A 13,151-nucleotide genomic window follows, 5' to 3' on the forward strand; every position below is an offset into this window, starting at 1 on the left:
AGATGGGAGTGACTTTGACCCATGATGGAACTGGGAGGCAGCTCCCTCTGGTTACAGCACCTGCATGATAGCTTGGAGATGGTTCACTCCATGCCATGGGGCCACACCTGCCTGTACTAACTATGGCAGCCCACAAAGGCTGAAAAAACATGGGAGTGTTGGTAGGTAGATATAGCCAATTGTAGGAAGAGTTGGAAATGGGTTTGCAGAGAAAGATTCACGCTGGGATTTAAACCCAGGCGCAGCAGCCATGTGGGTTGGAACCATGCTTGGAAAGCATGGACAGCAAAATGTAGCAACCATGCAGAGCTCTCTCTTAGCAATTTGGAAAAATGCAGAAGAGACAGTGCAGGAAGGAAAGGGGTGAAAGGGCTCCTGCTGGTGGGCCTTGAAAAGGTGCCACTAGGTTTTGAATTAAGAACTGGAGATTCCAGCGACACAGCTGATGGTGCTGGGAACTGCAAGAGACCTACCAGCCAAGCACAGATGACTGAGAGGAACAGGGAGAAGTGAGCTGCGGACTTCTATTTTTTTTTTCCTGAGATATGGTATCCAAAACTAGCATGCCAGGGCAAAGGGGAAAGGATGGATTGTGTGTGTTCGTGGGTGTTTAAAGGGACATTGTAATTTTAAGGAAGACATTAAGTCATTACTCTATATAACTTTTAAATAAATAGTTCCTTTCCTTTTCACCAAACTCTGGCATTGAAAGCAATAATTCCAATTCCATGGTGGTGGGCTAAGAATCCACAGTGACAGAGGGACCTCATAGCCCCAGGTCTGTTCTGTAGCATTACCAGTTTACACCTGTGTGACTAAGTTCTTGAAATATTGTGACAGTGGAAAAATAGCTTGGATGTTGTGGAGGGAGAAAATTATCAGCCCAATTTATTCTTCAATGGAGAAACTATAATTTTCTTTCTTTTTCAAAAATGAATTTATTAGGGAACATTGGTTAATAAAATTATATAGGTTTCAGGGGTACAATTCTGTAATATATCATCTACATATTATATTGTGTGTTCATCACCACCCCATTAATAATTTTCAATATTACTTAGCCCAAGATTTTCTTAAGCCTTGTGTTTTCTGATTTAGCAATGGTTAACAGACTCATGCTTGAAGCCTGAGACTGCGGCTTCCAATAGGCTGTTGCTAATGAAACTGGGAAAGTAAATGTTAACAGTGCAATGTGAGACAGAACAGTAAAATATGTGGTCTTTACGGTTGTTAGATAAAAATGAAGGTTAAGAATCTTAACTCATCTATTGGGGGTATAGGCTCTGGTAGTAGAGTTACACCTGGTTCTATATGTTGTAACCACAAAATTACACTTGCTGGATTAATTGTAAGGCACATACTACTATTATATAAATATTTTTTCTTATAACTTAAAGTTCTCTCTTAGGAAAATCTTTAGTGAGGGGTAAAAAGTCTTACAAAGAAGCTGCTTGATAAAGATGTTAACATCTTACTAAGCGAGATACTTGCTTCTCTTCCCAGAAAAGCCAAACAGAAAACATTAAGTGTTACTAACATTTTCTATTTATTCATTAATAAAAAGTGCATAGTACAAGCCCTTTATCCCAATCCAAGTACTCAATAAAAGATGACAATAAACCCTGGATGGCACAGACATGATTTGTTTGGCATGATTAAACATTTGAAAACAGCAATTAACATTTAGTATAGCATGTGACCACGTTTCCTTTTAACAAAGTAATCAGACATGGTAACAAATACATGTTTTTTTTTCATTTAGAAATATTATGATGCTAAAATTAAACCTACTATTTGAACAACAAAAATTTCACCCATTAACTGTAACCTCCCATTTCTCCTTCAAGTTGTTTTATTATCTTAAACCAAGCTGGTCAAATTTTAGCACATATTCATTTAGAGTGACAGACTTTCATTCAGAGTGATATATTTCCAAGGTTCCTTTGAAAATGTAAGAATTTGGTAATTCCATAAACACTATCACATCACATACCGCAAAGACACTAGAAGTAACTACGGAATAGCTGGACTTAATAGTTACTTCAGAAAATCTCCAAGTTGTTCAAAATATGACTTGCTGATCACGGGATAGTGCTTGGATAGATATATAATAAAATCTTTTACTATACACAGTTCCAATGTTAACTTTTTCCATATGAAAGGCAAAGAAACCCACTATTTTGCATAAAAGAACATTAAATGACTGTAAAACAAAATAAATTCTTAATGGCATTTGTGGAATGTTTAAGAGCCCATGGTGATTAAAGTGTGAAGATTTATCTTCCTTTTTTTCCCCACATTACTTAAAAATGATTGTAGCCATAGTTCAGGTGAATGTTTACAAGCCAAGTAATGAATAAGAATGCGCTCAATAAAAAGGCCACATGTAGAAGCTTAAGAAATTAAGAGGAATATAAATTACCAGTAAGGTTAACAGGAATATTTTATATGCAGTTGTACATTATCCTTTTCAGGGCTGCAGAGAAACTTTACAAGCAAACAAACAAAAAACAATATTAAATACTCCACTAAAAACTTTTGTTACTAGTTAAATAGATGATCCATACAGGAAAAGGTTAATCTTCTAGATGTAATGTCAATTAAATGTATGTGACAGAAATGAGGAACCAGGAATAAAAATCCAGATTTCCAGGTCTCTTTCTAACACTAGACACTGTTTCCCTGTCACAGCCACGTCTTCTACCAAAGCCAGATCTCAATTAATTTGTGAGCCGTTGATTCAGTGAATATATCACGATCTCCACCAGAGATTGCCCTTCTAGCAGTTTAGAGGACAGACTTCAGGATACATGTGCAAGCATTCAAAGTTCAGGGGGCAAGGGCAGAAATAGGAATGTTTATACATGCCATTCCTGCCCTTTCTGCTGTAAGTACCTTAAAAGCTATAGAGCTGGGCAGGTTTCCATTAGGCCACAGCAAGAGGAAAAACCTTATGGTATTTATTTATCTGGGATTTGACTTACCTGTGTTATAATACCCTGATTAGCACGAGTAATTAAGAATAGGTTGTATTTTTTTCAAGAAGCTGAGCACAAAGCCAAGATGCACAGGAGGAGGGCAAGCAGTCAATATGGGATTATATAATGAAATGAAACTCTTACAAGGTTTATGACCCAGAATATAAAGATGATAAAGGGGGGAAATATCCTAAGAGCATCACACAGCTGTATCAGAGACTCTATTAAACAGTATAATGATATAGAGAAGTTTATTCAATTCATACAGGTAATTTCTCAGATCAATACAGTGAAAACCTAGACAGGTCTAGGGGGGAAAATCCTTATATGATAGAAAAATATCTTCTAGCCCTCATAAATCATCTGCAATTGCTTGCTAGGAAAAAATCTATACCACACAGGTTATGCAGACTTTTTAAAATGGCATTTGTATTCATTTTCTTTCAAACTGACCAAAACAATGCAACATTTTACTTTCTATACAGTTCAAAATTTCACCTACATCAATGCTCCTCCACACCCCAATCCACCCTGTTACCAAACAGGAATGAAATATATAGGGTAAGAAAAAGATCCTTGATTGTTTCTCATTTCCCTCCTTTTGGGGTAAACCAAGAATTCATTAAATATTTTTTAAGTCAGAAGAATAACAACACTCCAATACAAAGTATTTACTTTGAAGTAAATACTCCAATACTTTTCTTCAAAGAAAAAAATACAGTGAATAAGTAAATAGCATTCAAATGTCAGTAAGCAAACAGACCCCCAATACAGCTAGCCTTAGGAGTTTCATTTAACAGGGAAGTACTCAGACAGAAAGGAAGCTTTCTGAGAGGCACCCATTTTTAAAATAAATTACTGATTAAATTATTACTGTATAGATTATATCCGGCAAAGGCAAGAAGAATGAACTATTTTCCTCCTTTCGTGAATCTTGTGAAGCTATCTAGTATACAGTGGCTTCAAATATCATATAATGGATTATAACTCATCCACCATGTTTAAATCATTTTTATTTAAAGTTTTCTTAATATTAGACATTTTATGGGAATAAAAACCTTAGTAAACAATTATTTCACTTCTCCTTTTCTAGTCACATAAGCCACTTGTAGTGGATGATACAGATTCGGGTGTAACTTGTAAAATATTCCAAAGGCTGCCACAGTCCCAAGAACTGCCACCCACAAATAAACTACCAAGGTAAGTAGAAATAGTCTGGTTCTAATTTTCTTTCATACAATCTCAGACAACCCTAAATAACTTTATAAATACCTTATGGAAAAATCAACTTCAGAGCCTATCAAAACTATCTCAAATATTTAAATGCAGAGATCACAAATTCCTTCAATCAGGCCAGAAATCATCACCAAAATTGTGCTCACCGTCACAAATAAAATAAGTGGAATGTTTGAGTTTAGGATAACCAAAATAACCCATGTAACTTTTTAAAATACAATCGTTAACTCAAATATACTGTGAATAGGAATGGTAATAACAAAGGAAGCAAAAAAAATAAGCTTGCAAGTCAAAATTCTAGAAGCTCATGGAAACAGTACCATCCTATATTGCAGATGCAAAAGGAAGAACAGTTCTAATGGGGTTAAGAGTACTCTGGTCATCTTCGTTCATTTGGTCGTGCAAGGTGTTAACTATTTTCACTTCCCATATCACAAAATTAGTCCACAGGAGGGGCTGGTGGATCTTGTCCCTGCATTAGAAAGAAATCATGAAGGTGAATTCTTAAACACCAGTACAACCAATCGAACGCATATAGTGAGAACTGAGTAGCAATATCCCCACCCTCCCATCCCAAGTCATGGGAGCCAAAAGGTTGAGGTTTGAATCCTAGTCAGGGCATATGCCCGGGTTGCGGGCCAGGTCCCTAGTTGGGGGCATGTAAGAGGCAACCAACTGATGTTTCTCTTTTTGAAACATTAAGCCATTTGGGCTTGCAACCAATAGATGTTTTTCTCTCACATTGATGTTTCTCTCCCTCTCTTTCTCCCTACCTTCCCTTCTCTCTGAAAATAAAATAAAAATATTAAAAAATAAATAAATAAATTTAAGACCTTTTAATATACTGCTAATGAAGCCTTTCTTAAAGTCAGTGTGCTGCATATCTAAGTTCTAAAAACCAAAGCACGGACAAATTAACATTACACATTTGCTTTCTCTTACGTAAGAAATTAGTTTAACTGAACTTCTTTCTCATATTAACAACACAATATTGAGGAAAAAATATTTTAAGAATTCCACATGGTGAAGGCTGAAGAAGGGAATTAGTGGGATAATTTGGTGTTCAACAAATGAATCCACAGAAATACTTTTTTTTTAAAGGAAGTCTTTTTTTTGTTTTATTTATTTTTAGAGAGAGGGGAAGGGAGAGAGAAAGAGGGAGAGAAACATCAGAGTGTGGATGCCTCTCATGTGGATGCCACTGGGGGCCTGGCCCACAACCCGTGTATGTGCCCTGTCTGGGAATCGAACCAGTGACCCTTTGGTTCGCAGCCTGCGCTCAATCCACTGAGCTACACCAGCCAGGGCCATGGAAATACTTTTAAAGAGACAATATCCAAATGAAATTTTAAAAATTAAACACAGCCCTGGCTGGCATAGCTCAGTGGATTGAGCGCAGGCTGCGAACCAAAGCATTGCAGGTTCGATTCCCAGTCAGGGCACATGCCTGGGTTGCAGGCCACGGCGCCCAGCAACCGCACATTGATGTTTCTCTCTCTCTCTCTTTCTTCCTCCCTTCCCTCTCTAAAAATAAATAAAGTCTTAAAAAAAATTTAAAAAAATTAAACACATACCCACACATATATACATATTACTTACATACACACACATACACACACACACACACACTGGTTCTAAAAATGATTAAAAGGAATACTTTAATGAAGGTTCTAGTAAAAATAATACCAAAAACTCCATGTTGATTCACTTCATGGTTTTCATTTAGAAGATGCTAAAAATGGTTATAATGATGATTATCAAAATTTATCAAAATGGGTAATTTCTACCTCTGCTTTTGCCAGCTCAGTAGATCTACAGTGATGGCAGAACCGGCAAAATCAGTTTGAGAGAAATTGATAAGAAAGCAGGATTTAGTCAGATAGGCGCAGTGTCTGTACTATATTTGATAGCTAGGACCAAGGGGAGAAAATGAGGTCAACTAAAAACATTTGAAAGAGAATTTAGAGAGCTGGAAGCATGAGAGGCAAGGGATCAACTGAGGTGCATATAACTGGGGAACAAGGGCCGAGATTTGGGAAACATTGCTATAAATTATGAACTGGATCACTTTTTATGTTTCACGTGAGTAGAAGAGACTGGAATTCATTTTAAAATTATTTTTGGGCTACTATATTTATCTCTATCTCTATATGTAAAAGTTACAAACACTAAGCCATTTGGGGTTGCAAAATTTACTAGGATGATATGACAAATGAAGAACTTACTCCATGAATTAAATCTTCCTTTTTCTAATTCAGATACTCTGTCAAAACAGACTCCTCCCCCTTCCCAGAAACCCCCCAATGGGTTTCTAATCCACAGCACTTACATTATGAGGACTGGTTGGCTTTCCAGTTAGATTGGATCCTCTCAGATTAGGAGGCCTCAGTAGAAACAAGATGACTGCGACAACCATCCAGGCCATCAAGATCATGGTAATACTGATGCCATTATCACCAGAGGGTCCCGGTACTGAAGGCAAAAACAAATGTATTTGCAACAAAAACTGCAGCACGATTTTAATATGTTAGATAAATATAAAAGAAAAATTCTGTTTAAATTTCAACTTCAAAAACTATTAAAGTAAAAAAGATGTATTACTAATTTAGATATGCAGTTATGAAGTACAACATTTTCAATTTCCCTTTCCTACTACAAGAAAATCTAAATAATAAATTGTACAAAATGATCAAAAGCCAAAGCTTATTAAATAAGATTTTAATAGTGTAGTTCTTAATCTTTTGGGGTAACAGAATCTTTTGAGAATTTGATAAAAATTAAGGGGACGCTTCACCATAAGAATCCATGTACATACACTCAACAATTTTGATGTAACTGTGGAACATTCATGGACCCACAAAGCCACCAGAAATAGTGAGGTCTACAGAACCCTGGTTAAAATTACCTGATATACAGTAAAAACACTCTACTTTAGACTTCCGGCAAGATGGAGGAATAGGTGGACGCACCGTACCTCCTCGCACAACCAAGATTAGAACAACAATAAAATACAGTCAGCATAACACCCAGAACCGACAGGGGATTCATCTGAATGGAAGTCGGACAGCCAAGAAGTTGAAGTAGACCCGTACATCCAGACTGGTAGGAGACAACGAGCCGAGCAGGCGCGGGGCTGGCGCGGGTCGGCAGCGCACGGAGGTCGGGGGAAATTTGGTGCGGAATTGGCGCGACAGCCATCGGGGCGCAGGAATGCAGCGGTGGACCCTGAGTACACAAGCTGCGGCTGCCGGACCCAGTGGGGCAGCGATTGTGGACCAGGGCAGAGCTCGCAGCCCAGGAGCCCCGGGAAAGATCTGGGCCCAGGAGAATTGAACTGCCGCCATTGATTCCCTCCCGCCCCCGCCCCCACATATAATGTCACAATCTAGCGACTGGGGCGCCCAGCCCCGGTGAACACCTAAGGCTCCGCCCCCCACCCTAACAAGAGCGACCAGTGGGGGGGGGGGGGGAGAGACAGGGAAAGACATAAGACATGTGTGCAACAGAGCAGATCAGTCCCCCAGGACTCATCCTTTTGAGCGACCAAGAAATAGCCAATCTATCAGATGCACAGTTCAAAACGCTGGTGATTAGAAAGCTCACGGAATTGGTTGATTTTGGGCGCAATTTAGATGAAAGGATGCAGGTTACCATAAAAGAGATGCAGGAAGATACGCAGAGGAGAGCCAATAGAGAAAGGAAGGAATCTGAGTCTCAAAACAATACAGTGGACCAGAAGGAAGATAGAATCAACCAAGCAGGAAAGCATGATGAAATAAGAATTAAAAAAAATCGAGGAGAGCCTTGGGAACATCCAGGACACCTTTAAACGTTCCAACATTCGAATTATAGGGGGTACCAGAAGGGGAGGAGCAACAAGTGGAAAAGTTATTTGAACAAATAATAAAGGAGAACTTCCCCAATCTGGCAAAGGAAACAGTCTTCCAAGAAATCCAAGAAGCTCAGAGAGCCCCAAAGAAGTTGGACCCAAGAAGAAACACACCAAGGCACATCATAATTACATTAGCCAAGGTAAAAACGAAGGAGAGAATCCTAGAAGCAGCAAGAGATAAGGGGACAGTAACCTACAAAGGAGTTCCCATCAGACTGTCAGCTGATTTCTCCAAAGAGACTTTACAGACAAGAAGGGGCTGGAAAGAAATATTCCAAGTCATGAAAGACAAGGCCCTACATCCCAGATTGCTCTATCCAGCAAAGCTGTCATTTAGAATGGAAGGGAAGATAAAGTGCTTTTCAGATAAGGTCAAATTAAAGGAGTTCATCATCACCAAGCCTTTATTTTATGAAATGCTAAAGGGACTTATCTAAGAAAAGAAGATAAAGAAAAAGACATGTATAGTAAAAGGACAGCAAACTCACAATTATTAACAATTACACCTAAAGCAAAACCAAAAGAAACTAAGTAAACAACTAGAACAGGAACAGAACCACAGAAATGGAGGGCACATGGAGGGATAGCAACAGGGGGGGGTGGGAGGAGGGGGAGGGGGGAAAGGTATAGAGAATAAGTAGCATAGAATGTAGGTTGAAAATAGATAGGGGGAGGGCAAGAATAGTACGGGAAAGGTAGAAGCTAAAGAACTCATAAGAATTGCACATGGAAGTGAACTAAAGGGGGGAGGGAACGTGGGTGGGAGAGGGGGGTACAGGGTGGAGGGGAGGGAAGGGGGGAAAAGGGACAAATGTAATAGCATAATCAATAAATTAGAATTTGTTTTTTTAGAGGGGGGAGAAGGAGAGGGAGAGAAACATCAGTGTGTGGTTGCCCCTTGCACGCCCCCAACTGGGGACCTCGCCTGCAGCCCAGGCATGTGCCCTGGCTGGGAATTGAACCGGCAACCCTTTGGTTCACAGGCCCACGTTCAATCCACTGAGCTACGCCAGCCAGGGCCACAGCCATTATTTTTTAAAAATGATATAAACTTCCTTGGTTGATGTGGTTCAGTGGGTTGGGTGTCATCCCACAAACTGAAGGGTTGGCGGTTTGATTCCCAGTCAGGGCCTGCGTTGTGGACCAGGTCCCCGGCTGGGGGCGTGTGAGAGGTGGCTGATCAATGTTTCTCTCGTACATCCATGTTCTCTCCCTCTTTTTTGCCCTCCCTTCCCCTCTCTCTGAAAATAAATAAATAAAATCTAAATGAAATAATGATATAAACTTACGATTAAATGGAGGTAATCAAACTCACACTATGTAATTATTTTTATACATTTCATTGTTGTCTATGCTTTTGAAGTGATAAACTTATTGTATCAGTATGAAAAAAAAAAACACTCTACTTTAGTGAGGAGAGGGAATTTTGCCATTTAATTATGGAAACGGCAAGAAAAAAAATAAAAGCCTAAGGAAAAAGGAACATCTGAGTTGTACACTATACAGATAAAGATCCCTTTAATGATATTTTCAAACAAGGAGATACTAATTTGGCCATCCTTTTTGCAAAAAAGAAGTTGGATTCAAATCTAGATGTTTTAAAGTCTATGCATCTATTAAGAGAAGTCAGTCAGGTGTGTGTAGGTAGGTATCAGTTTTTCCCTGTTCTTCCAGGCAGCCATATCTTATTTAATTCAGAATAACAAGTGCCTAGCACAGTGCCTATCCTATGGTATGAGCTTAAAAAACTAATAAATGAAAGATTTTTTAACTGAACTATAGTAGAAAACTCAATTGTCAGAAATGAAAATTATAGAAGATTGAATTTCTAAGCATAATATCTTTAGTTGGTTATTAAAATAGGCTATCAAACTCTGGTTGGTATAGCTCAGTGGATTGACTGAGTGCCAGCCTGCGAACCAAAGGGTCACTGGTTCAATTCCCAATCAGGGTACATGCCTTGGTTGTAGGCCAAGTCCCCAGTAGGAGGCGCTCGAGAGGCAACATCAAGCAGTCCAACGTGCACACCATAGAGGTGCCAGAAGGAGAAGAGAAAGAGCAAGAAATTGGAAATCTATTTGAAAGAATAATAAAAACTTCCCTAATTTGGTGAAGAAAATAGACATCCAAGTCAAGGAAGCAGAGAGAGTCCCAAACACAATGGATGCAAAGAGGCCCATTCCATGACATACCATAATAAAATGCCAAAGGTTAAAGATTAAGAGAGACTCTTAGAAGCAAGAGAAAAGTAGTTAGTTACTGGAAGGTTGCCAGATGGGAGGGGGAGGGGAAGAATGGGTGAAGAGGTGAGGGAATTAAGTACAAATGGGTAGTTACAGAATAGCCATGGGGAGGTAAAGTACAGTACAACAAATGGAGTGGCCAAAGAACCTACGCATGACCCATGGACATGAACAATGGTGGGGGGACTGCCTAAGGGAGTCAGGGGTGCTGGGCAGAGGAAGGCAAAGGGGGAAAACTCAGGACAACTGTAATAGCATAATCAATAAAATATAATAAAAGAAAAGCATGCAATACATGAATATTTAGTCTGGGACACTGACCTCTTTTCTCTTACACTGTCAAATTAAAAAATGACAACAGACAAAATAACAACAGCTGTTCAGTGTAAATGAACCAAAATTATACCTAATTTTTTTTTGTCAGATCAGCAAAAAAAATACATTTTCTGGTGTGCCGAAGATTTGTAGTAATCAATTTATGTGTGCCATAAGATGAAAAGGTTGGCAATCACTGGTGTAGAGTAATTACATTATCCTCAGTACACCTACCCATCTGCAAGCTGATTTACTTCAAAGGACATTAGTGATAGAGCTGGTTTCCAGAAAATTCTATCTAAAAGGCAGTCTTTCAGAAGAGTGAGTACACTTGTTCTATACTATTCTAGAGAGCAAAACTGTGGGTATACATCACAGTGAAGTGGAATTTAGCCCAAAATAAAGAATCATGCAACTAGGTCTGTTAACAGATTGCAACTAGATTCTGCAACCACATGAAGTAATGAGCTTCCTGTTCAATTATATCATCTCAAATATGCAACACAGCATGGCAGGCCCAATGGGTACTGTGATGTTGTGATATAATAAGAAATACATGTATCTGGTTTTCATCCTGGTTCCTGGAACAAAGCTCTAAAACCCTTGGAATTCCCTGAGTGATAGGATCTTTTGTTATTCATAATAAATCTCTTTCAACCATACCTGAGTTTATGCTAATTAGGTGACTCTTGGTGGGCCCCTACAGAGCTTTAAGATGGGGGCTGGTTGCCAGAGTATGACCATGTGATTAGAGGGATGGAACTTTGGGCTCCACTCCCTGACTTCCAGGCACAGGAGAGGAGCTGGAGATCAAATTAATCACCAATGGCCAATGATCTAATTATCCATGCCTACATAATGGAACCTCCAAAAAACCTCTAAATCTCTCGGGGTTCAGAGTGTTTCCTGGCTGGTGAACACATCAATGTGCTGGGAGAAAGACACATCAAAAGAAGACAGATGAGCTCTACTCCTCTTCCCACTACCTTGCCTATGCATGGCTGCTCCTGAATTGTATCCTTTATAATAAACCAGTGATAGTAAGTTAATTGTCTTTCCCTGTTCTGTGAGCCATGGGAATCCCTGATTAATATTTTATGAAAACAGTATGAAATCACTAGAGAGATTTAGAATATATAGAAAAGTGATGCTATTACCCAGAAGAAACTGCTTAAACCATTAAAAACTATGGCTCTCAGAAAGCATTTCCAACAAATGCTACAAGAACTGGTGGGAAAAACTGGCCAATATTGTAAGAGGGTATAGCCAGGAGGCCCCCAAATAGGAATTTGTAATTGGGTTCAGGAAATATTAAAAACATACATATATAAGATGTCCTCAGGAAATATTAAAAAAAAAAATATATATATATATATATATAGGATGTCCTCACCCCCACAAGTCTGAACTGGGGGATGGGACACAGGGAGCAGGGCCATTGAGAGTTGTTCTGCATACCAACAGTTTTGTAACTAACCTCAGGCATGGTCATTTAAAATATCTATAACTTTTAACTGGTTTCATGGATATGTTAAAATAGCTGTAGCCATGCTTTGAGCCAGGGACATGGGAGTGACTTCTACCCAGGAAGTAACTGGGAGGCAACTCCCCCTGGTTACAGTGCCTGCCTGAGAGGTTGGAGCCCACAGGGCCATGCCTGCCTGGACTTACTATGGCAGCCCAGAAAGCTGAAAAAAATACGGGAATGCTGGCAGGAGTAGCCAATTGCAGGAAGAGTCAGAAATGCAGCTGCAGGAGAAGACTAGTGCTGGGATTTAAACCCAGACACAGTAGCCATGAGAGGTTGAGACCACGTGGCTTTGGCGAGAGCAAGAAGGGACCACGCAGCTTTGGCAGAGAAAGGGTGGACCTCTCGGTGAGTCAGAACCAGGCGGCTTTGGGTGTTCCCTTTGCCACGCAGCTTAGGAAATGGGAAGCAAGATGTAGCAGCGATACAGAGCTCTCTCTTAGCAGTTTGGAAGAATGCAGGAGATATGCTGCAGGAAGGAAAGGGGTGAAAGGACTCTTGCTGGTGGGCCATGAGAAGGTGCCACGCCAGTTTGGATTAAGAACTGGTGATCGCAGCGGTGATACAACTGATGGTGCGGGGAACTGAGGGAGGCCTGCCAGCCCAGCACGGATTACTGGGAAGAACCAGGGGCTACCTGAGCCACAGACTTCTTTTCTTTTCCCAAGATACAGTACCCCTGACTCAGAAAAGGGGGAGAGGAAGGACTGTGTGTGTTTCTGGGTGTTTTTAGGACAGTGGAATCTTAATAACATATTAAGTCATTACTCTTAAGTCTGTATAACTTTTGAACAAATAATTCCTTTCCTTTGCACCAATCTCTGACATTGAGAACTATAATTCCCTGGTGGTGGGCAAGGTGAACCTAGTACAGGGGGACCCCAGGAGAAGGGGGGGTCCATTTGGTAAATGTATATCGTTCATACCCCTCCCTCCAGGATTGTTCTGTAACAATATGA

At 39.8% G+C, this 13,151-nt stretch overlaps 1 protein-coding gene across 6 annotated transcripts in view; it reads right to left on the bottom strand.

The window, feature by feature from the left end:
- Nucleotides 1-1,527: 1,527 nt before the first annotated feature.
- The window catches only part of SMIM14 (small integral membrane protein 14), a 64,137-nt gene continuing 52,513 nt past the window's right edge, over nt 1,528-13,151 (bottom strand). For all 6 annotated transcript variants that reach the window (XM_045834301.1, XM_045834307.1, XM_045834302.1 and 3 more), the window contains 2 exons: nt 6,544-6,686; nt 1,528-4,686 (listed from right to left, as the gene is read on the bottom strand). In XM_045834301.1, the coding sequence (XP_045690257.1) occupies nt 4,654-4,686; nt 6,544-6,686 (176 nt within the window). In that variant the 3' untranslated portion in view covers nt 1,528-4,653. The remainder of the gene's footprint in view (nt 4,687-6,543; nt 6,687-13,151) is intronic.

This window comes from Phyllostomus hastatus, unplaced genomic scaffold (genome assembly GCF_019186645.2).
Source record: "Phyllostomus hastatus isolate PE091 unplaced genomic scaffold, TTU_PhHast_1.1 phas_contig_196, whole genome shotgun sequence".
In the NCBI taxonomy this organism is placed as follows: domain Eukaryota; kingdom Metazoa; phylum Chordata; class Mammalia; order Chiroptera; family Phyllostomidae; genus Phyllostomus; species Phyllostomus hastatus.